General features: G+C 43.1%; 1 protein-coding gene and 1 long non-coding RNA gene across 3 annotated transcripts in view; one reads left to right on the top strand and one right to left on the bottom strand.

The window, feature by feature from the left end:
* Me3 (malic enzyme 3) overlaps positions 1–27,217 on the bottom strand; it is a 197,163-nt gene that overhangs the window by 53,106 nt on the left and 116,840 nt on the right. For both annotated transcript variants that reach the window (XM_031387286.1, XM_031387287.1), the window contains exons 5-6: positions 11,555–11,630; positions 1,720–1,881 (exon numbers count right to left, since the gene is read on the bottom strand). In XM_031387286.1, coding sequence (XP_031243146.1) covers positions 1,720–1,881; positions 11,555–11,630 — 238 coding nt within the window. The remainder of the gene's footprint in view (positions 1–1,719; positions 1,882–11,554; positions 11,631–27,217) is intronic.
* Positions 204–17,432, top strand: LOC116102546. Its single transcript, XR_004123217.1, has 3 exons — positions 204–674; positions 3,473–3,580; positions 17,125–17,432. It is a non-coding gene; the product is annotated as an uncharacterized LOC116102546 (long non-coding RNA).

Here is a 27,217-nt window from a genome sequence, read left to right as displayed (position 1 = left end):
CCCACAGTTACGTGGCAACAGCCATGTAGGCCTGGCCCACTATAAAAGGGTCTGGTTGCCCCTCCTATTTCTCTCCTACTCTTGCTTCCCACTTGCTTCTCTCTTGCCCTCTTGGGTTCTTCCCTTCCCCCTTTCCTTCCCCCTCTCTCCACATGGCCATGTCTGGCCTTTACTTTTCTACTCTCCCTCTCTCTGCCTTTTTCTGCCTCTAGTACCCTCTTAACTCCCCTCCCCTTGCCCTGAATAAACTCTATTCTATACTATTCCGTCTTGTGGTTGGTCCCTCAGAAGGAAGGGATGCCTTGACATGGGCCCACAGAGGCATCCCCTTCCCCCATAACTCACCACACCCCCATAGAACATATTCTTATATCTCTACCTTTTTATAAACATATTACCCATCCTGTGAATCTAGACAACAACTAACTCCAACTAGCATTAAGATTTCTGCTTCTAGGAATTTGTCCTAAGGAAACATTAGAGATGAGAACAAGGACTGATCCGAAAAATGGGAACCAGAGCACAGCTGATCTCTCTAAGAAGTCTGGAAACAAACAAATACACAGCCATTCAGGCTTTCTTTCGTGAACAGTGGTAAAACATGCAGTCACTAATGCGGCACTGTGAGAAGAACCTTATGTCAAGTGTCAAAAAGCACGCTAAGGAATCACAAGGTAAGGCAACTCCAAATTTTGTTTTTCTAAGAGTTTGGAGGAAAAATGACTACAAAGAAAAATATTAAAATGCAATATACACACATATGCATATGGTTATATATTAGCACTGATCATATGACTGATATTTTACTCTTAATACTTCTATGATTTTAATTTTTAAAAGACGAACAGACACTGATCTTAAACTCCAAAATAAATGTTACTTGGAAGGAATTCCTTTGAAGTGTATTTTATAGACCTATGTAAGAATATCATAGTGGAAATCATTGTTTGTATAATTTGTATATTACAATACAATTATAATTTTCTGAACATGACAATTGGGTGGAGATATATTTTGTTTCCTTTGTGAAAAGTAGAACTAAATTGTTTCAAAGTTTTAAATTAAATAAATAGTTTTGAAACAAAAAAAAGGAGAAGGAATTCTTAAGAAACCTGTTTTCTGCCAGCCACAGGGCCAAGAATTACAGACAGAGCCAATGTGCCAGGGTGGTACCCAGAGCAGACAAACTCTTGAGTAGGGGTTGAACTCCTTCAGTGAGAAAGCCCTTGGATTCTGCAGGATGATCTACCTGTAGCTTGGCTCAGTTTCTCTCACTTGATCTGCAGGACACTTACCAGCTTGTCTCAGACATTTCACCTGTGGTCTTATTTTTGAATTTTGGGTCACACATTAAAGCAACTTTCACTGAGAACGCAGAACACGGACTAGTCCTATCACTGGGGGTTCTCTCAGAGAGTAGCCCCAGAAGGACTGCAAATTGCATAGGGTCCTGGAAGTAATGGAGTAAGTCTAGGGCATCCTGGCACAGAAGAGGAGATGAAAATGAAAAAGAAAGGAGATTCAGAAGTAGAAGGGGGTAGGAGAGTTGAGCAACTGGGAGAGTTAAGTCCTCTACTTTCACAACTGTGTGGGAAGAGTGGGGAATCAAGAGGATGCTGGGAAAGAACCAGCCCATGCGGATATAATTATTCCACCAGTGTGCCATCCCCCAACCTCATCTGGCCCAAGAGCTCCTGGCGCAGGCAGGCAGCCCGTTACCTCATTGTTGGTGCCGACATCTAGCAGGACAGGAAGGCACTGCTGTGGATTCACCCCTCCGCATGCTGTGTACAGGGCCAGCTTGCCCACAGGGATGCCCATGCCGTAGCAGCCCAGGTCTCCCAAGCCCAGTATGCGCTCTCCATCAGTCACCACCACAGCCTGAAAAACACAGCAGGGCACCCTCACTCAGGAGCACCACCTCCATGACAAAGTGCTCATTTCAAAGTCCCAGCAGTCAGGCCTGACAGTTGGATACCCGCTGACTTTGTTGGGAATAAAGCAGCTTGTTTGGGACAAGGCCAGAGGATTCATCAACTGCAGGTGGCTGGTCCTTTCTGGCAAGTGGGCAAGAATCCTCACAGAGGCCAAATGACAGAAAGACAGCATTCCTTGCATTCTGAAGATTGGGTTGGGGACTGCAGAAACAGCTGGAGAAAAATCACATCTAGTCTCTCTCTCTCCCTGCCTCCCTTCCTCCCTCCCTCTTTCCCTTCCTCCCTCCCTCTTTCCCTTCCTCCCTCTCTGAGAAAAATGAACAATCTCAGACTGAAACTTTGGGCATGAGACAGGAAGAGGGAGATCTAAGAAAAGAAGAAAAGGAAAGACAAGAAAGTCCTGTTGCTGCTACAGCTGCAGGATTTTGAGGTCAATTTGCAAAGAACAGAGCTTGCAATGTTTCCTAGAATCATGATTTCTTATGAAGTCAGGTAGATTCTTTGGTCGTATGAAGATTACTTTTTTGTCAAAGAATCACCGAGGGCTAATTATGTACTAGACACAGTTCTGGTACAAATCTTGCCTTTATCAGTAGACAGATGTTTATGGAGCTCATGGTGATGACAGATATGACTGTATGATCATGATGGATGCTCATTTTTCACTTAAATATTTATGAAGCACCTGTTTGCTAGTAAGACATATCCTAGGGGAAAGAACTTTTGTTTGCTTACCTATAAAGCTAAATATGTGTGGATCCAAATGAGAGAGGGAACATACTTGTTAATAGTTATAGCTTTCAGACAGAAGCCTGAAAACAACAGGACAGTGCAGGGAGACAGTAGAGATTAAAATATTCCTGTAAGGTAACTCACTCTTGTAGGTTTTGTAGATGAAGGGACACACATACCAGGCATTGGACAGGAAGCAGTGTGGGGGTATAGGTAGAATAAAACATCTTTTACAGGAAGGAAAGTTAAGGCATGTGTAAAATGTGTGTGAGAAACAAGGAGGTGTAAATTCTTGAATGGGAGAATGGGGAGTGAGGAAGAAATCAGTGAAGGGTCAGAAGCATCAGGCCAAGCAATCCCTTGCTGTCACAGTGAAGTTGTTTCTATGTCATTGCAACAACCTCACTATCATGGGCTACCATTGTCTTTGTAAGAGTTAAGCCTATAGGCCTTTCATCCATCTATTGAAATCTGGCTTTTGACCAGGGTTGGAGACTAGCTCTGAGCTATAGATGTCTTGCATGATCCCGTAGTACCAATGGGCTGTAAAGGCTTAGTTTGTCTATACAGGGACAATGCTGGGATAAAGAAATGAAGACCTATTCTTGCCCTGGAAGAGCTTGTGATTCAATACACAAAGATGTCTTCCCAGTTCTTCACTTCTTCAGGAGTGAAACACACATGGGCTACTTCTGCCATTCTGTAGAAAAAGGTACAAAGATTCTAAAAACACTTCTCCATGTCAGGAAGTAAATTTTGAAGAGTGCAGGAGACCCATGAAAATCATGCTATTTCCCTTTCAGATTGCGCTACAACTTTTGTGGTGAGTGATTACCACCCACATCCACTACTCTCTCCTCCTCTCACGGTCTGGCCACAGGAATGGCTAAGCCTGATCATTCCACACAAAAGTGAGTAAGCAAAAGCTCAAAACCTTCCTGGACTACATCCACTTGTCCTGTATCAGCTGAATTTTAGTTATGGGGTTAATGGTTCCACGTTAGTTACCTGAGAAGCCCAGACTTGTCAAGGTCATCTTGGCAAATGTGGAGCCCCTCCTAGTCAAGCTTTGGGTTTCTGGTGTAGAGGTGTCTCTGCCACTCTATCTCACTGGAATAAAGCACCTGTGCTCTTGGCAAGTCTCTCCCTGCCTCAGCACCCAGTCTCTACCTGCATCTTACCTCCTCTGGGCAGCATTTCAGCTAAAGCCTGTTCTCTCATGCTTCCTCTGGAGCCCCAAACTCTACAACTTTATACCGTCTGTCCAAATCAAAGATTACTGATTCAGGTTCCCAATGTGTGTTTTTTGTTTGCTTGTTTGCTTGTTTTGTTTTGTCTGTTTAGAGGGAAGCTGTTGTGTACCTCTTTGCTCTGAATTAAAACATTCCTTCCTGTGGAGAAGATGGGTAGGCTACTAAGACTCAGGGAATAAACACAACACACAGGGCTCAGGGATTCTAAACTTACAGGAAGTTCCTGAAAGTTACAGGAATCACAAGATCCTTTTCCAAGATTGCATAAGCAGTGACAATTGCTGGGGAGAAGAGACTCTTTGGATGGCCAACCTGCCTGCAAGGTGAGCAGGGAGCTGTAGGGATGCAGTTTTCATGACTTATCACCATTCTGGTCTGGGGTTTTCATGGTGTAGCTGCCTAGGAGTTGCCTATGTGCCTGCAAGTAGCCCCTCAACCATACTACCCAATAAACTCTCTGATTCACTAAGGTATACTTAGGTGGGACCATTTCTTTGATCTGTTGTTAGTGCTCTATCTGGAGTGAATGTTTGTTCATGTGTCCCAGGAGGCCATCGACGCTGTCTCCCAGACTGGGAATGTTCCAGGGAATTAATTCCACTGCACGTTCAATTCTTCCAAAGTGAATGCTTCACCATCTATCATTGCTTTTCAGTTCTACTGTGCAAATGATTGACTAGGTACAATAGCTTCTCAGGCTGCTTTGCTCCTCTTCTTTCTTTTAGTGCCTCTTACTAATCAGTGTCAAGTTCATTGTATCCAAAGGTCATTTTTTATCATATCATTTCCAGAATCAAAGACTGCTAGCTAATTTTATTTCAGCTTGATGAAAGTTAGAGTCATTTAGGAAGAGGAGACTCTCAATTGAGAAAATGCCTCCATAAAATTTGCCTGTAGGCAAGTCTGTACTGCATGCTCTTGATGTAGGAGAGCTCAGTCCATTGTGGGTGGTACTATCCCTGGGCGGGTGGTCCTAGGTGTCTTAAAAAAGCAGGCTAAGAAAACCGAGAGGGAACAATCCAATGAGCAACGATCCAGGATGCCCTCTGTTTCTGTTCCTGTCTTCAGGTTCCTGCCTTGAGTTTCTATTATGTCTTCTCTTCATAATGGGCTATAAACTGTATTTACAATGAAATAAATGCTTTCTTTCACAAGTTGCTTTTGGTCATGGTGTTTTCTCACAACACCAGAAACTCTGAGACAAAGACCTGCACTGATCTCTAATTGTCCCTATGGACACCTAAGTCTTTATATTATGTAGCATATTTTCTGAAAGTTATTATTGTTATGTCTCTCTGTATAACTGCATTCTCTGGGTAGTGGTCCCCTCACTCTGAGAAATGCATCTCTCTTTCAGTCTTTATATTCATTTTCCTCCCTGGAGGATCTTTCTCCTCATTCTTCAGGTGCCCCCAGTTTTTCTCTCCTGTGAACTGTTAGCACTTGTTGCATCTAATGCTCTGTGCCACCCTTCTACATTCTGCAACACCTAGTAAGAACCTCCTGAGTACCAGGACTCACACAGAATATGACTGTTGGGAACTACCATTTGTACGTTCAATACTGCTTTCAAATCCCATCACTTCCTGTACAAATGGATTCTTAGATTCTTTTTTCCTTTGAAAATGTTTATTTTGCTATCTTCCCATCAGGGGCTAGGTAAAACTAATGGCCCTTTGGGGATCCTATGCATGGAACAAAGAGCTTTGGGCTTTTGTTTCAGGGCCGTCCCTGGCAAGGCCAGCAATGGAGGCCACTAAGGCCAGAGCCTGGAGCTGGACAGTTTCTCTGTAAAGCTGTGTCCAAATGTTCCAAACACAGAGATGTAAAATGCTCTGCTTATTGTACCAGCATGTATCTTGCAAAAGAAAAATGAGAGTTACTCCGAGTTCCCCATAATTCTGCTGTCTCATGAACATTATTGATTTGTTTTCTGTTTCCTCATTTGAGGAGTATAGAAGGAGCTGTGATTGATAGATTCCCTAGCTTGGGCCATCAGTCCTCCCAGTCCTCCTGACCCCAGCTTTTGACTCTTTTGTCTTCTCATCCCTGGTCTTCCACATCAGAGTCCCCGAACCCAGGCAGAACTGCTGGTCCAATTCACCTGCCCTCTTGTTTCCCTATATCTCCTAAGCACAAGACCACAAACCTTCTTCAATGTTTCTTTGTGCTTTGTCAACCATGCCCAGCTGGCTATCAGGTTCTCCTGATCTTGCCTGCTCCATCCTTCTGGCACCTGCTCTACGACTCTCACACCATTTCTATTGCCTTTGACCAGCCAGTCTCCGTGTCACAAAGCACTCTGTGATTTTCTGTTATTTTTACTCTTGAAGTCTTTCCATCTTATTTTGTTTTTACAGAGCACATCTGGAGACATCGATTTCTTACCACCCCCCCAATAAAACAAAGATCAGACATCTTCTCAGCTTGACCTTTAAGATTTCCACTTACTATCCACACTCTGCCTTTTGGACTTTTCTGTCCTCTCCATACTCCATCCTAACTAAGGTATTTCTGGTTTTGTATGAGATTTGCACCTCCCTCAATAAGTGGTATTTTTCCCAGCAACTCTTTAATTTCCTTGATTGGAATTCTACCATTTTTGTGTGGTTCAAGGAACAATTCAAAATTCACTTGTCTCCATGAAGCTTCCCTCTTGGACTTCTCACTCTTTTTCTTTGAATACCCAGAGCATTTTTCTTTGCCCAAAGTACTCTTTTCATCGTACTATAAATATTCATGTTTCCATGTCCTTCATAACAGTTGTAAGCTTTATAGGGGCAATCTTAGGTTGAGTTGTTTTTGATTCCCTAGCTTTTGGCTCTGATACCAGCAATGTGAAACATACTCAATTAGTCGGGCAAACGATAGCTCTAACAGTGCATAAAATGGCTTCTTGGCTGGCCAGGATTCAAAGCTGGTATAGTTAAGTCCAGAAGAAAGATATTACCTCTCATTATTCACGATAGGAATTGAATTAATGCTGGGAACCACTTTACTAGTTCAGTGGGTTGCCTAGAGCTTAGGAAAAGTCTGGGCAGTGTCTTTGGGTTTGAAAAGCCAGCAACAATTTTTGGAATGACAGAACTCCAATTTCTTTATTTGGATGTTGGAAAAGTTATGGTTTCCTTTGTGTCTTAGACAAATAGCAATGTCTGAAGGATGGTATGCTATGTTCTTTATTGTCTGTCTTCTTCAGATCCATGACCTTTTCTGATTTATTGGGTATGTCCCTTAGTTTAACTAACCAAAGACTGACTGGAAGATTGTGAGTCCTCCATTGCTCTTGAGCTGCCTTAGATTTATAACTATGATTGTGGGCTGCCTGAAAACATTTTCAAACTGTTATTTTCATCTTACCCTTCCCTCTCGTCATTCTTTTCCCCCATTGCAAAGAACCTAGCCTCTCAGATCCCTTATCTATAAAGCAAAGATAAAAAGAAGTCCTGCGGCTATCAAGGGAACGCAATGAGTCAGTCTGTGCAAACTACTTGTATAATCCTGCATGAAGTGGGACTGGTAATGTCTGCTCAATGTTGTTCCTTATGCAGGAGTGATGGAGGTTAATTCCCCACTGCTTCTCTTAGCTATTAATCTATCTGAAGAATTTTCTCTACCTGAGCCATCTTGCTAGGAAGCCACACCTCTTCCCAAGTTCAGCCTACAGCTAATGACTGATCACAGACTACAGAAGCCTGACCCCTCCCCACCAAAAGTCATCCCAGCTTCCAACCTGCCTCCTAGGTTTTGCTGAGTCTTTCTCTAGACATTACTTTGTGTTCTGTTCTGCCACCTCCTATGTAGAGATGCTAACCCAAAAGACCTTCTTGGGTCAAATTGGCAAGTTAATTTCTGTCTCAGAGATTTTCAAGAAGCCCTGTCTCTGACACTGACATGGGAGGTGTGTGCCACACTCTGGGCCTGTGCATGAAAAGTAGGCACAAGGTCTTAGCAATTTGGGCCCTGTTTTAACACCGGTGTGGCTGGTGCTTAGTGGTGGAGGCTTTGGCTCTATCATCCAAATGCCCCTTTAAGAAGTGTTGGCACTAGGCTGGGAGAGATATTTTGCACTCTGGGAAGCTGATAGGGAGAAGTCTCAGTTGAGTCTTTTCTCTGCAGTAGGCAGTGGTCGCTCTGAGAAGGAGACAGGACAGCAATTTTCACTCTTTTGTATGATTTACGCTGGACAGCTCTGGGTGACCTCCTCCTTGAAGAAGAAAGGTCACAAAACCTCACAATCCTGGGCTTGATCCCTGGGTTCCTCTTAGTTATCATTTGCAGTTCAGTGTTTCTTGGCTTTCTGGCTAAGAAACCATAGACAATTATCTTTTAATTTTCCAAATTGATTCAGAAAGTCTTCTGTAATCAACCCTCTTCACGTGCCAAGCACTGAACACAATAGGATCCAAACACTTCTAAGGTCTTGAGGGGCTGCCTCTCTGAGTCAGCTGCTGGGGGGAAGGAGCTCAGCAAGGAGATGTAGTCTGGAGAACAGCACTCACTTTGTGGGCGGCTTTGTATCTTGCATGCTCCTCTTAGCAATGTCCACTTGACTCTTGCATGCTCTTTTGAGCAACGGCCCCTCTTCCTACCCATTCTTCAGGTCCAGGTTTGGGCTTTCAGAAGGAATCCTTCCTGAGCTTTGATCTCAGTGGTCTCTGAAAGTGTCCTGTGTGAGCTCTGAAGGGGTGATAAGCAGAGTCGCTATGGAAGTAGGGAGATCTTCTTTCTCCTCTTTTTTAAGGAACAAAAAAGACTGCAGCTTGGAACATTCTGAACTTTTGAAAGGGTGCCTTGGGTGATGGAAAGGAATCTTCAGAGAAAGACTATTGAATGGGGCATGGTAGAGTGTGGGGTGGGTTATAGAAAGTCCAGTGTCAGCTCCTGTCTGTTTATACACCATGATGCAGGCTCTATATTAAGAGTACCTAGTTTTTCCAGAGAAGCCAAGTATCCAAGTTCTTATATATTTATTGTTTTCAATGAAATATGATTTTAAAATCATATTTATACTTTTTAATATTGCCTATAAGTCCAAAAATTTTAACAGCCACCAAGAGCCAAACCAAGCATATCTGGGTACAAGACACGTGACTACCAATTTGTGGCTTCTGATTCCCAGAAGAGACTTCTGTTTCCTCTGCTGCCCTTTGGTCCTGCATAGCTACAGGCAATACAACTGCTTCCAACACCTTCTATAAGGGCAACATTCATTTGTGTGCTCTTTAGTGTCCACAGACACTATTACGGTTAATCCATAGCAGGAATGCAAAGCTCAGAAAAGCTATTTGCACACATAACAGGCAAGGGGAAGACTTGTGATCAGAACCCCTTATGCGTCTGCTTGCAAAGTCAAGGCTGTTTTCTGTATATGGTCACCAGAATTGCTCTAAAGTGAGACAGGAATGAAGGGTGGATGTTGTCCCCTTTGGAGGGTCCTGAGGAGGGAGGCTCAGCAGCTTGTGTCCTGTCTGCTTTGTAAGTTCCTCTCTTTGGCATGGCATTCTCCCCTCGTTTCCAGGTAAGCCTATCTAACCTGAGTGTGCAAGTTCCTTCAATTTGGTCCTTCACATCTTTATCACAGAGCTTCAGGGAACTCCCTCAGAGGAGATGCTTACTGAAGGGCAGACAAATGCAACTGAATTAGATGGCACTCAGCAGCCTAGATCAGCTTATGTATCTTACACCCTTCTTGGATGTCTGGACTATCTGGGGGCCTACTTGCGATACTCTAGGGTGACCATAAAGCTCCTGATTCTATTCCTCTAATCACTGTCACCACCTCTGGTAGCTAGTATTTGGTTTTTAGATGTGTTTCAAAATATCTTTATTGAAGTCAATAGCTACTTAACTCACAGGGTGCTATTTCAAATGTACATTCTGGGTTTTCAACCATGACATGAAGAATCTAGAGACAAGGTCCCTTTCTTTTTCATTTTGGGGTCCTTGTAGGAGGATTCCAATTGATAATAATTGTGCATATTGTTCCCCAACAAGGAACCAACAGAAACCTGAGATTTGATCCCTGTGCCAGCCTGAAGGAAAGGGTACCATTTTACTTCCAGTTGAGCAAGAGAAATTTCCTTTAGTTGTTGTAATTGCTCATAATTTGCCTGAAAGTACTATATGTATTACCTCTATTCCTGGCACAGTGCCTAGTGCATGGGAGATGCTTAAAGTATCTCCTGACTGGGTTTATTCACCTCAGCAAGCACGCGCTGAGGATCTACTATGCACAAGATTTCTCTGTGTTTGAGCTGTCCAGACATGTGGAATAGATTAGTGTTCCGGACCTCAGCATCGTGCCCACTCAGGTTAGCCTAAAGTTAACTCCCCAGTAAATGAGCTGGCTTCCCTAACGTCCTCAATGTTTTATTATAGTTTCATCCTAGACACACCCTGGAAACATGTTTCCCTGGGACAGTGGCCAAAACTTTCAAGGCCAAGGCCTTACATAGAACTGGAGTCCGGGCGGACCAGCGCAGGATAAAGTCACACCCAGATGGAGATGTGAGGATGAATCACTCACCATGGCCAGTACTGAACTTTGGCTGCAGCTCAGACCTGGCTGCAGTGAGCCAAGGTCCTAACCTTTTTCTACTCTTGTTCTAAAAGTTCACACTACCTACAGAGAGCCTGGTATGGGTGGAAAACCAACAGAAGCCAGTGGGAAGAAGCTCTGCTTGGTACTCTTTGGTGAGGAATGAGGGGGTTCAGAGAACTAGCAGGGAAGGAGGTAGAGGAACCCTATAGATAAAGCAGTAGAGATACATAGCTTTCCAGAGGAGCCAGGGTAAGGTGATCAATGGGCCCCAGAGTTACACTGTGTTTAACTCCAACACCTTTTGGCTCTTGGGCTGGAAATTCCCTCACTAAGGAGCTATCAGCTTCACTCATGTTGCTTCCATGATTCCAAAGATAATTGCCTCAGATACCAGATCCCTCAAAGTCCTCCATAGGGAACATCATACAGTTTGCATTCCATATTATAATCTCATCCTTTCCTCCCTTAAGTTTTTGAGGATATACCGTATTTGGGAAATAGTGGCAGCTTCACTTTGTCACCCTGCACATATACTCTCTTTGCTGTGCTACTCGGGGCACAACTACCTAAGTTTCTCTTCGTGCAGAATGTCCTCACCTATGTCTTCAAAAGCATCAGTCTAAGGCCTGGTTCCCATGTCATTTACCCATGAGGTCAACCCAGAGTTCTCTGAGATGAAAGTCCTAGCTCTGTGATCATCCACAGCATTTTCTGTGTGGTGCCCTTAGCTCTGATCATGTCCCACCCGGCCAGTCTGTTGTGCTACTGTCCTGTTTTCATTATGAAATGTTTGTTACTCCAGAAGAGGTCTATGCTGGATTTCTGCCTACATCCCCAAGGAAACTGGCACAGGGCATTCATTTGGCAGGTACTCAACTGAATGCTGAACATTTCTTTAGACTAATATTAGGAAGTTTACCTAGATACGTAGTTGGTGCAGATCTCTTTTCTACAATGCATCTGTGGGTGGCTACAGAAAATCTTTGATCAGTGCCACAATGACACATTTCATAGGTAGAATTAACATCAATACAGATGGCGAGAATCCCTCCAACAGCAGGGCAATAGCAATGAAAACAGGATCATACCTTAATATTGTCCTCTGGCCAAGAGTTCAGCATTGTTGCAATGTGGCCCTTGTCATGAATGGTGATAAACAGCCCACTAGGAAAAATAAACATGTACACATAGAGAAACCAGGCAGTCAATGTAGAAACAGAAAAAAAGACTATGAGCGCTGGCATCAATTGCAATGCTGAGCTTTGCCCTTAGCCCCAAGGAAGATGGATTTTATCTCAAAGCCGTGGAAGGTCCTGGTTTCTTTCCTTGAATTGCTTCTCTCCATAGGACCAGGAGTACACTGGGACAAAGGCATACACATCTGGAACAGTCTTCTTTAGATACAGAATCGTCTCTCCTTTCCTCTCTAAATCTGGTGCTAGAATCTCAACTCACTAGCTCCAAAAATGTCTTAGCAACTGTGTGGGTCTCCATTTCAGGCACTTGCTCCAGAGTACAAACCATGTGGCCATGACCAGAATGTGGACCTGAGGGTTGGGAAGTATAGACATGTTTGCCTCAGGCACCTGAAATGGGAGATATGGCTGGGGATGGAAAAAAGAGGTGGGTGCTTATCGTAAGATGCTTTTCTCTGCAGAACAGGAGTCAACAACACCAAATTCAAACCTAGCCTTCCGGTCAAAGTATCATTTATTCACCTTATGTAATTGTTGTTTTGTCTGCTATCCTAGGCCTAGGCCTGGAAGCTTCTAGCCTCCATACAATCTAGTCTAAGTCTAGAATGTTTCCATTCTCTGAAACTTAATGCTGAATAAGCTCAACCTTTCTACCTCTTTCTGAACTCTGCCTGGCTGGTTCAATTCAGCTCTTCTTGCTCAAACTCATCTCCAAACTGACTGACTCAATCTGGCTTCTCTTTCAACCTCTGACTTTTTTTTTTTCTCTCTGCTTGGCCTCAAACTAATCTTCTGGCTCCTTCTAATTCTCTTGCTCATTCTGTCTTCAACTATGTGCAGCTGGTCTGTCTCTGCAACCCGTCTCTGTACAACTGTCCTGGTAAAAGTAAAACTACTTTCTTCCTCTTTCTTTGCGCTGCTCTCTTAAGTGGCTTCCTTTTTCTCTCTCTTCTCATGAGAGCTGGACATATCCTATCCTGTCAAATCTTTCTCTGATTTGTCGTGTTGTCCACCACAAAGACATCACGTTCAAACATAGGTGCTTCCTTCTACAAATTAACTTTACCTTCATTGTTTGGGGTTAAAGGTATGTGCTCAGGGTGTGTCTGTATTCTAGTCAGAGGGATTAAAGATGTGTGTTAAGGGCTGAGCCACACCACAATTCGAAACAGTATTTTTTTTTTTTTCAGTAAATAATCTCTGGGTTCACAGTGTGATCAAATATACTGCAACAATCTACTAAGAGGGTCCAGGTGAAATGTAAGATACTAGAATACACTCAATTTAACAGCTTATCATCTGATTTAGAGTGTTTAATGTTTAGACCTATGGGGCATGGATATGAACCTCTGCTTTAGGATTAGGGATGAGAGAATATGTGGGATTTGGAGGTCCCTTTTCTCTCTTTCTCACTCTAGTAGGTAACCTATAAAATTTACGTATTCAACTCTTCATCATCCTAGAAGTGAAACAGGATTCCTGGCTTCTGGTAGTGACACGGAATACCCTCACTCCAAACAACTATTATAAAATCACTCATTTATAAACAATTTATATTACTGTCGTGTTTGAAATATGTATTTATGGGTTTGCAGCAGTGGCACTGGCCAAATGGTGTCAGAAGCTAGACGAGCATCTAGCTTTGAAAGCAGCAACTGTTCTTTGAGATATGTGGCTTTGCAGCTTTTTGCCTGACGGCAGTCCAATCTTCAAACAGCTTGGAGCAACAGAAAGTCACAGACTACATACAGGTTGAGGTGCCCGAGTACAGTGTGTTGGCATTAGAAAAACCATCTGGACAGTGAAGAGGGAAATCTGAAGGGAAGAAACTTCAGAGAGAATTGACTCTAAAGTCTGGGTTAAAAACATTCCCAGCCATTGACTGGCCATGAGCAAGAAGTCCAAGGAACTGAGTGGAGATGTTAGTTCTTGCTGATTTGGGAAGATGGAGCTTAGAATGTGAATTCAGTTTAGTTAACTATCTCAGGACAAAAAAACCTACTTTTTAGAGAAACAAATATGGTCCAGCATCCATACAAGTCACTGTACCTGAGATATCCAATACAATAACCTGATTATTTCATTTATGCTTGAATTTCCAAATAAAATGAGTGTGTGTGTGTGTGTGTGTGTGTCCACCTACACGTCTGTCACACATGCCTGTGAAAGTCAGAGGCTGAAACCATGAATTTTCTACCTTATGTTTTGAGATCGTGTTTGAGTAGACTGGAAGCCCAGCGAATCCAAGAGCTTACCTTGTCTCTCCCTCCCTAGTGATAGGATGCCAGGGGCTCATTGCTACCCTCAGCTTTTTAAAATGTAGCCTTTTAGGTCCTCACATTTGCAGGAAAAGTGTTTTTCCCACTGAGCTAACTCTCTAACCCTCATGAAGTATTCTGAATGTCAAGTCTCTTATTCAGATCACTCCTTCTCCTCTCCCTAGCACTAAACTAAAATCAAACAAATAAAGAACTAAAACTAAACCAAAACAAAAACCCAGCTTGCCTACAGAACCTGCCTTTGTTTTGATGCCTCCCACTAATTCTCCACCCACCTTTCATTAGCATCCTGTTACCAAACCTCCAATGGCATCCCCCTCTTTGAAGACAATGGACATTTTTCAGCCCATCATCTTCTCTGATTTCCTTTTTTTTTGTTTTGTTTTGTTTAAAACAATCATTTGTTTTTTATTTTATAAGTGTTTTATCTGCATGTGTGCTCCATGTGTGTGCAGTGCCCCTAGAGGCCAGAAGAGGGCATTTGATTCTCTGGAGCCAGAGTTAAAACCAGTTGAGAGCTGTCTGGTGAAGATGCTGAGAACTGAACTCTAGCCTTCTGCACAAGCAGCAAGTGCTCTTACGAGCTGTTTGTCTGTCGGTCTTCTGGATTCTTGACAGAATTTTGACAAAATTCTACTAACCCCCAGCTGGCAAATGTTGGCTTTTGTGAGTCTCCTTTCTTTTTTTTCCCTCCTTCTCTGACTGCTCTTATGTATGTGTTTATGCCGGTCACACAGCCGTGTTTGTGATAACATTCCCCAAATACTTCCTGTATCTTACATTCAGTCTTCCTCTATGCAGTCTTATCAATGCTAAAGGCATTTGGACTATGAGTTTCAAATATCTGAAGACAAGAATTTCTCATTTTGAGTGCTCTTGACACTTCACGTTAGAGAATTCTTTGCTGTGCAGGTGAGGTTGCCCTGAGCCTTGCAGCATTTTTGGCAATCTCTCTCCCATTATATGCCAGCTGCACCTTATACTCTGACATAGCAACAACAACAACAACAACAACAATGACAACAACAACGACAACAGCAACAACAGCAACAAAATGTCTCCAGTCATTAGCAAATATATCCAGAGGGGACAAAAATCATCATAGTCTTTGAAGGGATGGTGGTTCTAGGCCTATGTATTAACCACCTGTCTGACACATGTCAAAGGCACTCACTAGTAACCTGCCTAAGACCAAATTTATGATCTAGCCTTTCACCACTGTGACTCGAAGACAAGATAGAACACAGACTCATTCCTTTCATTATCTAGCTGTCAGCCACACTGGCTTCCTTTCCAAATTCTGAGTAGCCATGGGCCTCCTTCCTCACGCTGTTCAGGCTTTTCCTTCTGCCCAATACCCATGTGCTTCCTCAGTCTTCTGTAGCTAATTCATCCTTATTATTCTGATAATTTCCAAATCAGGGTGGAAGGCCCTTGTTATGAGCTCTACGTCCCTTATCCTTGCAAGCACACACACATTTACGGTGTGGCTCATCGAGTAATTTCCCCACATTAGATTCTATGCATCACAAAGGCAAGGCCTGTATCTACCTTTGTTGTAGTTCAGCACCATATCCTCCTGCTTAGTTCATAATAGTCTTTGAACAAGGAAAGACTAGAATCAACAGATGTTGACAATGTTCAAATGATAAAAGAGAGGACTGTTGAATAAAGTAAGGTGAGAGTTGGCACAAAGGCAGTTTGTGTGGCTGCCCTGAAGGGATCCTGTGAACTGGGTGATAGTTAATGGTGCTAGAGAGTGCTGATAAGTGTGTGAAGGTTGGTGGGTGAGCCAAGGAAAAGAAACACACTTAAGACTTGGGGTACAGGATTCTATTTTTGAAGGGGACCGTGTAAACATCTGGATTAACTTACTCATAAAATGTCATGGCTTCCAGGTGAAGAGTACTAGAATATACTACCCTAAACTATGCCTTTTCCACTTAGACACTATTTTGAGCTATTTCATTGTGAACTGAAGTTTTCTGAGGTAAAAAGAAGTTATACCTGTGTTCCACAAGGCTGATTAAAACTGTGATTATGAAGGGTTGGAATATTGCCATGTTATCTTCTGCTATCTTTAGCTCTCAGTGTCTGACCCAACATCCTTTGATTTTTTCAGGTAAACACTTTTGGAATGGATTAACGGGTCTCTTATTCCACCAAAAGCTAAGAATGCTATTAGATAATATCTGAAACCTGTAATAGATTAAATTTTTTTCTGTGCTATAATCTGCCTACCTGATGTTCCCACCAAAATATTTGAAGAATGCCTTGATTTATAACTTCATTTTGTTCTGTGACTATAAGTATTTCCTTCAACTGTTACCATGTTGGAATCTGACATTTGAAGAACCGTAATCCATGTTCTTGGGCCATGTTCACTCACGTGGCTCCAGGATAAACTATGTCTTACTCCTTTGTGTTGAGAGCTGTTTGTTGCATGGGAAGACCCAGAAAAGGGACATACATTTTTCTGTTTGTTTATATATTTATTTATGTATCTATTTATTTGGGAAAGTTACTCACTATACAGCCTTGTCTGGCCAGGCATTGTCTATGTGGACCTGGCTGGCCTTGGACTCACAGAATGCTACACCAGACTCAGATTTTCTTTTTGTAAAGAACATTTACATTTATTTAATAATTTCCTGTAGCAAGCAGTAAGGCGACTCTCGTCCACATAACAGAATTTAGTGAATAACCTTTGCTTACCTCACTTGAACCCAGATGGAGGCTCAGTAGGATGCTTAGGGAAGGAAAAGCATGCATGTGAGGAGGCAGGATCCATGCTCTGGGTTTAGAGCTAAATGGAGCAGTGTACAAACACAGGCAAAGCATGATTACTACAATTATGTGGTGTATCAAAATCAGCTCTCTACCCCATTTTTAAATTGGATTCTTTGGCTTGTTGATGTCTAGTTTCTTAGTTGTTTATATATTTTTGATATCAGCTCTCTGTCAGATGTGGGGATGGTGAAGATCTTTTCCCATTCTATAGGCTGCCTTTTTGTCCTGTTGATGGTGTCTTTTGTCTTACAGAGCTTTTCACTTTCATGAGGTCCTATTTATTAATCGTTGATCTTAGTGTTTGCATTACTGGTGTTCTGTTCAGGAAGTTGTCTCCTGTGCCAATGCATTCAAGCTTATACCCATTTTCTTTTCTTTTCTTTTTTTAATCAGGTTTAGTGTATCTGGTTGTATGCTGAGATGTTTGAACCACTTGGACTTGAGTTTTCTGCAAGGATCTAAGCAGAGAAATCTCTGATAGCCAAGAAGCACTTAAGTGTTCAACATCCTTATTCATCGGGGAAATGCAAACCAAAATGATGCTGACATCATTACAGCCATCAGAATGGCCAAAATCAAAGACTCAAGTGACAGAACATGCTGATGAAGATGTGGAGCAAGGGGAACTTTCCTCCATTGCTGGTGGGACTGAAAACTTGTATAACTACTTTGGAGATCAACTTGGCGGTTCCTCAGAAAATTGGGAAAGGTCTCCACCTCAATGCCCAGCTATACCATTCCTGGACATATACCCAAAGTATGATCCACCATACCATAAGGACACTTGCTTAACTATGTCCATAGCAACTTTATTCATAATAGACAGAAAGTAGAAACAACCTAGATGTCCCTCAAGTGAAAAATGGATAAAGAAAATATGGTACATCTACATAATGGAGTATCACTCAGCTATTAAAAACAAAGACATCATGAAGTTTGGGGGCAAATGGATGGGAACTAGAAAATTCATCCTGAGTGAGGTAGCCCAGACCCAGAAAGACACACATGGTATGTACTTACTTGTAAGTGATATTAGCCCTAAAGTAAAGGGTAATTATGTTACAGTCCACAGATCCAAAGAAGCTAAGTAACAAGGAGGGCTCAAGGGGGATGTGTGAATCTCAATGAGAAAGGGAAGTAAAATAGACATCATGGGTGGATGAGGGTGCTGGTTGGCAGTGGGAGTGGGGGTAGGAACAGGAAGGATCAGGTGGGTGGAAGACAGAGGGAGGGAGTACTCGGAGAGACAACTGAAATGGGGAGGCATCTTTGGGATGAGCTAGAAACCTAGGGCAATGGAAACTCCCAGGAATCCATGAGGGTGATCCTAAGACTCCTTAGCAATGGAGGATATGAAGCTAGAAACAGCCATCTCCTATAACCAGGCAAAGACTTTCAATGGAGGAATTGGGACCCCAACCCAGCCACAAAACTTTAGACGTACAATTTCCTCTGCCTACAAGATGTGCTGGGACAAGAATCTAGCATAATCAACATCAGAGAGGCTTCACCCAGCAAATGGTAGAAACAGATGTCGAGACCCATAGCCAAACATTACTAGGTGGAGCTTGGGGAATCCTTTGGAAGTGGGAGGAAGGAGCCAAAGGAGCCAAGGACACCACAAGAAAACCCACAGAATCAATCTGGGTTCATAGGGGCCAATGGAGACTAAATCACTAACCAGGGAGCCTGCATGGCACTGACCTAGGCCCTCTGCACATATGTTACAGTTGTGTAGCGTGGCTTTCATGTGGGACTCCTAACAGTGGGAGCGCAGGCTGTCTATGCCTCTGCTGTTTGTCTTTGGGACCCTTTCTTCCTACTGAGCTGCCTTGTCTAGTCTCAACAGGAGACTATGCACCTAGTCTTACTGCAACTTGATGTGCCAGGGATGGTTGATATCCATGGGGGATTTCCTTTTTTGGAAGAGAAAGGGAGGAGTGGATGGGGAGGGGAGAGGGAGGACTGGGGAGAAAAGGAGGGAAAACTGCAGTTGGGCTGTAAAACAAACAAACAAACAAACAAATATGAACCCTCTGTATTGACAATAAGAGGCAGAAGGGGGGCAGGGATACTTGGACAGTTTTACATTAAACTTCTGAGGTGATGAACTGTTAGAAGGCTTGTTCATGTTCTTTCTTTTTAAAGCATATTTACAGGAGCTGCAGAGAGTAGACTATAAAATTTCCCACTTTAGAAATTTATTAAGAGCTTTTAAAAAGTGCTTATAAACTATAGTGAAGGAATTCCCTGGATGTGGGGTTTGAGATGTTTTTTTCTTTCTGTAATTCTTGCTGGTGGGGGGTGGGAGGTTATGATACTATTTAATAAAAGGATTGCAGGCCAGGCAGGATTCTCAAGGAGTTGTAGGGAGAGAATGAAATCCTGAGCGAATGTGTACTGTTGACATGGCATGGGGGCACATTAAGGACCCCAGTGCCTCAGCTCCATGGGGCTGGGCAGTCTTTCTTGAGTGAGGCTCAGAGGGATGACAAAGCATTCTTGGGTCTGAATGCAATTGTTGACAATGTGTACAAAAAAATGCCCACTATAGCTTTCTCTCCTTAGATAATTACAGCCGGAAGACAGCTCTCCTACAGAGATGGCTCATATAGAGAATAACTAAGCCTGCCTCCATGTTTAGCTGTATGCAACAACCATGCCTGTCTGTTCAACTGTAGATAATGAACACGCTAGCTTCCAGATTTCCAGGGTGCTCCAGCTTCATCATCCACGTTTTTCTGTGTCTTGTGTCTTTCACCTTTTCGTGTCCTCACTTCTCCAGTTAGGTCAGTGCTTGGAACCATATGGCAGGTAAGGGACTGGGGGTCACCTTCATATTCAGCCTGAAAAGCATCTAGACCAGTTCAGAAAGAAGCTTCAATAAAATGCTCTCAGTAAACGAGTCTCAGTTCTAGTCTTTTCACTCAGGGGAAATCAAAATTTCCAGCAGAACGGGAGATGGGATGGCTCTTCTCTACTTCTGTAAGATGTTTATTAGCTGAGGAATGCAGAAGCTTGTTGGCATTCCTCCTCAGTGACCTCAGAGTACCTCCATGCCTTGGGAACCCCCTTTCGCAGCCCTGCTTGGCTCTACTCTGTGAACTCAATATTCAGTAGGCACTGAGGCTGGAGCGAGCATGTAAAGCAGCACCCACAGGTGATGAGGCTGCCATGGCTTCACAGACATCTGGGAGGACTGCCAGAGGGAAGCCAGCAGAGACTAAGGGTTAATGAGCTGGCTCTGCAGTCACAATGCTTAGCCTTAAAGCCTGGTACTGCCAGTGCCTGACAATACCCCTGTGTACAAGTTTCTTTTCTGTTCCTTGGTCTTCTGTTCTTTACAAATCATGAGAATGAATGACTTCCCAGGAGGCATTGACTTCTGCAGCTGGGGGATGGCTTGGAGTAGTGTGATTAGACCATCCCGCTGGAGGCACAGAGGAAGGGAAGAAAGTAGGAAGGTCCAAAAAGTCCTGCCTAGCTCTGAGATACACAGAGATTTCCAGAATGTGAGCGAATCACTATCTTCCAAGATGCTGGACGTTCTGCAGAGCCACGGCAACAATGGGGACATTCATCAAGGCTGGTGGCTTTGTAGAAGAACTATGACAGAATGCTTCTCATGTTCCTGGGGCTGCCCAGATGAGCATGTGGGTAGAGGCATTTGTGGGAATCCCACTGTCAATAGCCACCAAGTGGAACAGGGCAGTGATTTAACCACTTATGATTGCTCCTAGGTTTTCCTTACTTACCCCAGGGAAGCAAATTTAGAATTTGAGAGGTAAGAAAAACATACATAATACCATGGCAAACTGCTGACCTATGGAACCAATTTTTTTAATCACCAGATGCCTTGCTTTACATAAAATAAACATTTCCTGAGAGGTTATGAGTTAATACGTTTCTAAACTTAAAAGCATACTGTATTTGTACTCAGGATACTGACATGTAAAGGAAAACTGTGGAGAATGGCTTGGAAATAGAATCCTATGACCTCTGATGCATTAGTCTGCTTGCTGTCACTGTGACAGAATCCTTGAGATAGGCAATTTATAAAGAGGGAAGGTTTATCTTGGCTCATGCTCTTGGAGGTTTCAGTCCATGGTGGTTTGGTCCGTTTCTTTCAGGCTTGTGGTGGCATAGTACCTCGTGGTAGAAATATATGATAGAGGAAGCCCTTGCCTCATGGCAGCTCGAAGACAAAAAGGAGGGGGCTATGGTCCCCAAATCATCTCCAAGGGTATGGATCAAGTCACCTGTCTTCTTCCATTGCACCCTATCTCCCAAAGATGTTACTAACGCTCCACAATACTGAAGACAAAGAGGGAGGCGCCCGAGACTGTGGGGTTTGCTTCAGATCTAAACTATAGCAACTTACTTATGGCTTTCCCAAGTTTGGATTTTTCCCTTCTGTAGTTCCTAGAAACAGAGCTCAGACACCCCTATCTATGTGTGTGGTCGTCCGGGTGCCCAGGATTGACCTAAGATGACATGGTGGTGGGGCTCCTGTTTCATGGAGCTTTGGGGTAAGGGTGAAGAGAGAGAAAGGAGTGAACCCATGTTTAACAAACATTCACTGAGCACCTAAGCTGTTCTCCCGCACACTCAATCAACTGCACCTGAAAGACATATGTGCTGGGGGTTGTTCATCTTGCCACAAAGCTGAAAGTCTTCCTGCTACCATGTATTGAAGCAATTGCTTCTATTCCCCAAGTTCATCGCGTGCTCCCTCTTCCAGGCACAAGGATTTGCTGAACGGAAGCACAGTCTGGTAGCTCCTCTGGTGAGTAAGCAAAATAGAAGTGGACCCAACAAAACACACCTCATCTAAGGGCTGGTGTGTGGCTCACACCCTTCATTCTCCTTCCCTCTTTGCTACAGCAATGCACAAAGTTCTAGATAAAGCTACTTCACTAGCCTGGGGCCTGGAGCGAGGGAGACACAGAGCATACCTCTAGCTGGTTATTGGGGTGTGTGTGTGTGTGTGTGTGTGTGTGTGTGTGTGTAGAAGCACAACATGAAGCACAAAATAAAGCTTATTTTAAAGGATTATATATATGTATATGTACATACATATGTATATATATACATATACATATATATAATTCTATGTGTACATGTGTGTAGCCACAGAGTTCAGAAGAGGGCATAAGATTCCTTGGAGCTGAACTTACAGGTGTTTGTGAACCTCCTGATGTTGATAATAAGATTTGAATCCCAGTCCTTGTGAATGAGCTGCAATTGCTCTTAACCCCCTCAACTTGTTTGTTTTAAAAATGTTTGGTTTCAAGCCGGGCAGTGGTGGTGCATGCCTTTAATCCCAGCACTTGGGAGGCAGAGGCAGGTGGATTTCTGAGTTCGAGGCCAGCCTGGTCTACAGAGTGAGTTCCAGAACAGCCAGGGCTACACAGAGAAACTCTGTCTGGAAAAGCCAAAAAAAAAAAAAAAAAAAAAAAAAAAAAAAAAAAAGTTTGGTTTCTTTTAAAATTCTTCTCTCATACATAACATCCCTGCTGCAGTTTCCCCTCCTTTCACTCCTCCCCCTTCTCTGAACCCTCTTATCCCGTTTCCTTCCAGATCTACTTCTCCTGTTTCCCTTAAGAAAAGAGCAGGCCTCCCAGGGATATCAAGCAAACATAGCACAACAAGTTACAATAAGACTACGTACAAACCCTCATATCAAGGCAACCCAGTAGGAGGAAGAGAGTCCCAAGAGCAGGTGGAAGAGTCAGAGACATCTTCCACTCCCACTGTTAAGAGTCCCTCAGGAGCACCAAGCTACACAACCATAACATATATGCAGAGGACTTAGGGCAGTCCCATGGAGGCTTGTGACTGCTGCTGTGGTCTCTGTGAACCCTTATGAGCCCTACTTAGTTGATTCTGTGTTACCATGGTGTCCCAAACCCCTCTGGCTCCTATAATTCTTTCTTTTCCTCTTCCATGGGATTCTCCAAGTTACACATAATGCTTTGCTTTGGGTGTCTAAACTTGCTCCATTCAGTTGCTGGATAAATCTTCTCTGATGACAATTGGGCTAGGCACCAATTTGTTCTTCTAGCTGGCCAATAAACTTTGTTTTAAGCATTGAGACTTTAGAATTATTTGTTTAATAGCATGACATGACCATGGTCCTCTCTGCTCAACAACTTGTTTTTACAGGGATGTCTCATATATAAAGCAAAAATGGACACCTTGGTGAAAGCAGACATGAAGGCCACACCTTTTTTGAAGAAGTCCTCATTTCTTCTCCCCAGCTAGAGCTCAGATGATGACAACCTTAGAAGAGGCCTACATTACTGGGAATATGCTATGGGAGTAAATGATGGTTAGGAAATTAGATTTCAAATGTGCATCTCATTTGACTAGACTGTTTAGTGTTTAATGAGGCTTGGGCTGTATCTGTTTTATTCATAGCTGTAAAACTGTGGCCTGGCATGGTGCCATGCACACAACAGGTATTCTGCACAGTATATGAATTAGGGACAATGAGTGATGCAGGATGCAGGGCTGGAATGAGACAAACCTAGGCTCAGTTATAAACTGAGCACATACACTTACTCTATCTAGATGTTGTTGTGAAGACCTCCACTAAGCCATGGACATTGTGTGACTCTAACTTAAAAGTTAAAATCCAAACCCCTCTGTACCTGTGGCCTTATTTAGAGATGGTGTCTTTGTGGAATAGTTAGTTAAGATGGCATCATTTGGTCCTATTTAGAAGAGTTCTAGCCTTATAAGAAGGAAAGACAATGCCATACAGAGGGAAGACTGGACATGCAGAGATGGGAGCAGAGACTGGCCCCTCTGTCTGTAAGGCATGGAAAGCAAAGATTTGCCAGTAAACACTAGAGGCCTGGAAGGCCAGGGGAATGCTGTACTTCAGCACTCAGAGAGAATATGACCCTGATTTCAGAATTTCTGTTGTTCCAAGCCACTCAGCCTGTGATATCTTATTCCAACAGAACCCAGGACTTGAAGAAGCCAAGTCTCCAACATTTATATAATAACTCTGAGTAGTGGTCATCACAATTCCTTCTCTATATGTTTGCCAATTTTAAATTAAAAATTTTTCATTTTTATTTTTAATTTTTTTATTTTTACTTCTTGTTAAGTTAGTTCTTTGATAATTTAGTAGACAGTTATGACACATTCTGGTTACTCTCTTCCCCTGCCCTCTCTTATCTCCCTCAAACATTTGTCAAGACTCACCCTCCTCCCCAATTTGTCCCTTTCCCAGATTAATGACTTTTGGTTTACTGTGTGACTCACTTGGCCTAATCAGAGCCATCTATATAATCATCAGATGAATATCCATTGGATCCTCGTAGGGTCACCAGTGGGTACACAACCAATAGCAATGACCCTCCTTTCCTTGAAGCTATCAGTAGGAAGCAGTTCAGCTATGACAGGTAGGACATGCTGAGTCTCTCCTCTCTGTTCTTATCTGGCTGCTAATGAGTCCATTCTTTTTTTGTTTGTTTGTTTTTTGAGACAGGGTTTCTCCCTTTAGTCCCTAGCTGTCCTGGAACTCACTCTGTAGACTAGGCTGGCCTTCAACTCAGGAATCCTCCTGCCTCTGCCTCCCAAGTGCGGGGATTAAAGGCGTGCACCACCACTGCCCAGCTAATGAGTCCATTCTTGTGCTATAGTTGCTGAGAGTTCATGATTGCTGTGGCTATGTAGAAAGTATTTCACAGTTTGTTTCCCTGTATTCTGGATCTTATAGCACAATATTCTCTGAGCCTTAGAGGGACGATATAGGTACCTTGTTTAGGGCTAAGCACTACACTTTCACTTATGCTCAGCACCTTGTGAACTTATAGGTCTCTGTCTTCATCACAGTTCATGAAAGAGGGGAGAGGCTGCTCTGATTAAGGTCAAGAGTGATAATTGGTTGGTGTTAGTGGTCAAGTTGGCTGGAAGCCTCGATGGAATTTCTGGGGGTGGCATGAGTAGGGCCAAAATGGGCTCATGTAGCCCAGGCTGGCCTTGAATGAACTTGTTATGTAGTTGAGGATGACCTAGAATTCCTGATTCTACCTTTCCCCATAGTGTGCTGGGATTACAGATGTATAACCCAAGGGCTGGTTTTTATGATGCTAGGGAACAAACCCAGGGCTTTATAGATGCTAAGTAAGCACTTTGCCAACTAAGCTACATCAAACTCTACATCTGTTAGAGTTTCCTGAGGGTAAATGCAGGTGAAGTTTCCCCCATCCTTAGAGGCCTGTGAGTTACATCATTGTCTCCAGTTTCCATCAGGAGGCAGAAATAACTACTTGACGTTGAGAATTCAATTACATCGGAAAGAAAGCAAAACAAAGATAATGTTCACTCTTGAGAATATCATTTTTTTGAGAAAAAGTCTCTTAACCCTTATCTTGAGGTTCTGCAAGGGAAAGACCCTTAGACAGGTCCTAAAATAGACTTGGAAATAAATGACAACCCCAAACAACAAAACCCATTGAAATTCATAGCATTCATTTAGACTTCTTGGCACCAAGTCCAACACAAAAGGAAGACTTAATTAAAACAGGGTCAATTGCATTAGGCAAACCTCTGCAGTGGACTCAGGAGGAGGGACCTGCACTTTCAACTTCATAACAAAGACTCATTGTTGACAGAAAACCACCATTCCACACATTTTTGGCTGGAAGGCAGCCTGTCCTCTCAAAAACCCACAAGGAGCTATTTTTAAAGCCCACCAGCACTTTGTTAAAATCAGCTGCATGCAGGAAAAACAATTTAAGAAGTAGGAAAAGGGATCTGTGAACCCTGAATCCTTTGGGACTCTGAAGGCCAGATTACCTACAGAGTGTGAAGCGAAGGCAAGACTACATGGCCGTAGTGGGAGACCGGGTGCCTGCAGACTGGGCAGGTATCAGAGGGGGGTCACTCATACTCCATTGTTGGTTGTACTTTCGCTCTTGAGGAACAGTTTGATTATTTAAGCACACTGAAGCACCATAGCTTATTTCCTGTACCCTGGACTGCCCATCCTGTTTGGAGTCCACTTCCCTCTGAGGTGGGACTTTATAAAGGAAGTAGATGGGTGTGTTCCCATCCCCACCTAATGGAGGGCCCCTTTCCTTCTGACCTTCTTGGATGACAGTGAACAAACAGCGAGTGAATTTGTTTTTGGTGTGAGGCTTAAAGTCACAGGCAATGATTTTTACCTAAGTGACATTAGAGGCCGGGCCTTGGAGTGGGTAGGAATGATCTTGAACTCATAACACTTAAGGTTAATCGTTGCCTTTAGCCGGCACGGCTTCATGTAGTATGGTTTGTAGGAAACATAATTCTGGGCACATGGGACACAAGGACAAATGTATTTGTCTCTGGTCCAGAAGGCATTCTGATTTAGGATCAGAAAAAAAAATATAGCATAATAGAGTATATAATGAAGTCATTATTAGGAGGTTAAAGATAAGCATAGAAAATTAGAACAGCTATATCTCAGAATGAAAAGGTGGAGCTGGCTCTGAACGCCCATTGACCATCTCTTTTTCTGTCTTTCCTCCCAGTTGCTATAGGATAGGGTTCCTTAAGTAGATTCAGCATTACAAAAAGAGCCTCTGTACCACCCCCTCCAGTGATTCCCATGGGTGTGGACTTATGCAACTGTATAAACACAGTATTCCATTAAGTACTCAATCTCCTTTTCTCCTTCTTTGAATGTGGGAGTGGGGTAGTGAAGGCAAGGGCAGGAGAGATTTTCCACCAGCCACGAGCTTGTGAGATGATTGGACCTTTCTCAACCTGTTTCCCCATCTGCAAAATGAAAGCAGTAGATCAGTTAACTAATAAAACCCTATGGTTAACTGTCTACAACCTATCAGGGCTCACATAGGTCCCTGGAACCATTGTGATAACTTGGATTGGAAGCCAGACAGACTTGAGGATTTTAACCCCCAGATCCAGTGCAACCTGCATTGTTCATTACTAGAATGAAGCTGGAGTCATGAAATCCACCTCATTCAATTAAGGATATCCATGAACATCAGCACAGCACCAAAGCAACACAGCCGCTTGATAGGTTTAAGTTGTGCTAGACATGCTTGTCAGAAGAATATAGGTCATATCCCCCAGAGACAGTGGATTTCCTGTCTCTGTTCAAAGATGGGGTGACTGGCTTCCATGTGTCTTCATACAATTACGATTTATTTTCCTTTTCACTCTGAAAAAAACTTGCTGGTCTGCAGATTTAGTGCATTACAAGCATTTATTGGATGCCAACTAGAAACTCAAGGGTTTTTTTTTTTTTTTTGGTGTTGTTTCAATTTTTATTATCATTGGGGGGTGGTGGTGGTGCTCAAGTGGAGGTCACAGGACAACTTTTGTGGAGTCTGTTCTCTCTTTTCACCCTTGTGTGGGTTCTGGGGCTCAAACTCAGATTGCCTGGCTTTTACAGTCGGCACCTTCACCTACGGAGATGTCTTGCCAATCCTGCCTTCACCTTGTTTTTTTTTTTTTTTTTTTA

This window comes from Mastomys coucha, unplaced genomic scaffold, assembly GCF_008632895.1.
Source record: "Mastomys coucha isolate ucsf_1 unplaced genomic scaffold, UCSF_Mcou_1 pScaffold21, whole genome shotgun sequence".
NCBI lineage: Eukaryota > Metazoa > Chordata > Mammalia > Rodentia > Muridae > Mastomys > Mastomys coucha.
This window is presented reverse-complemented; position numbering and strand designations above follow the sequence as displayed.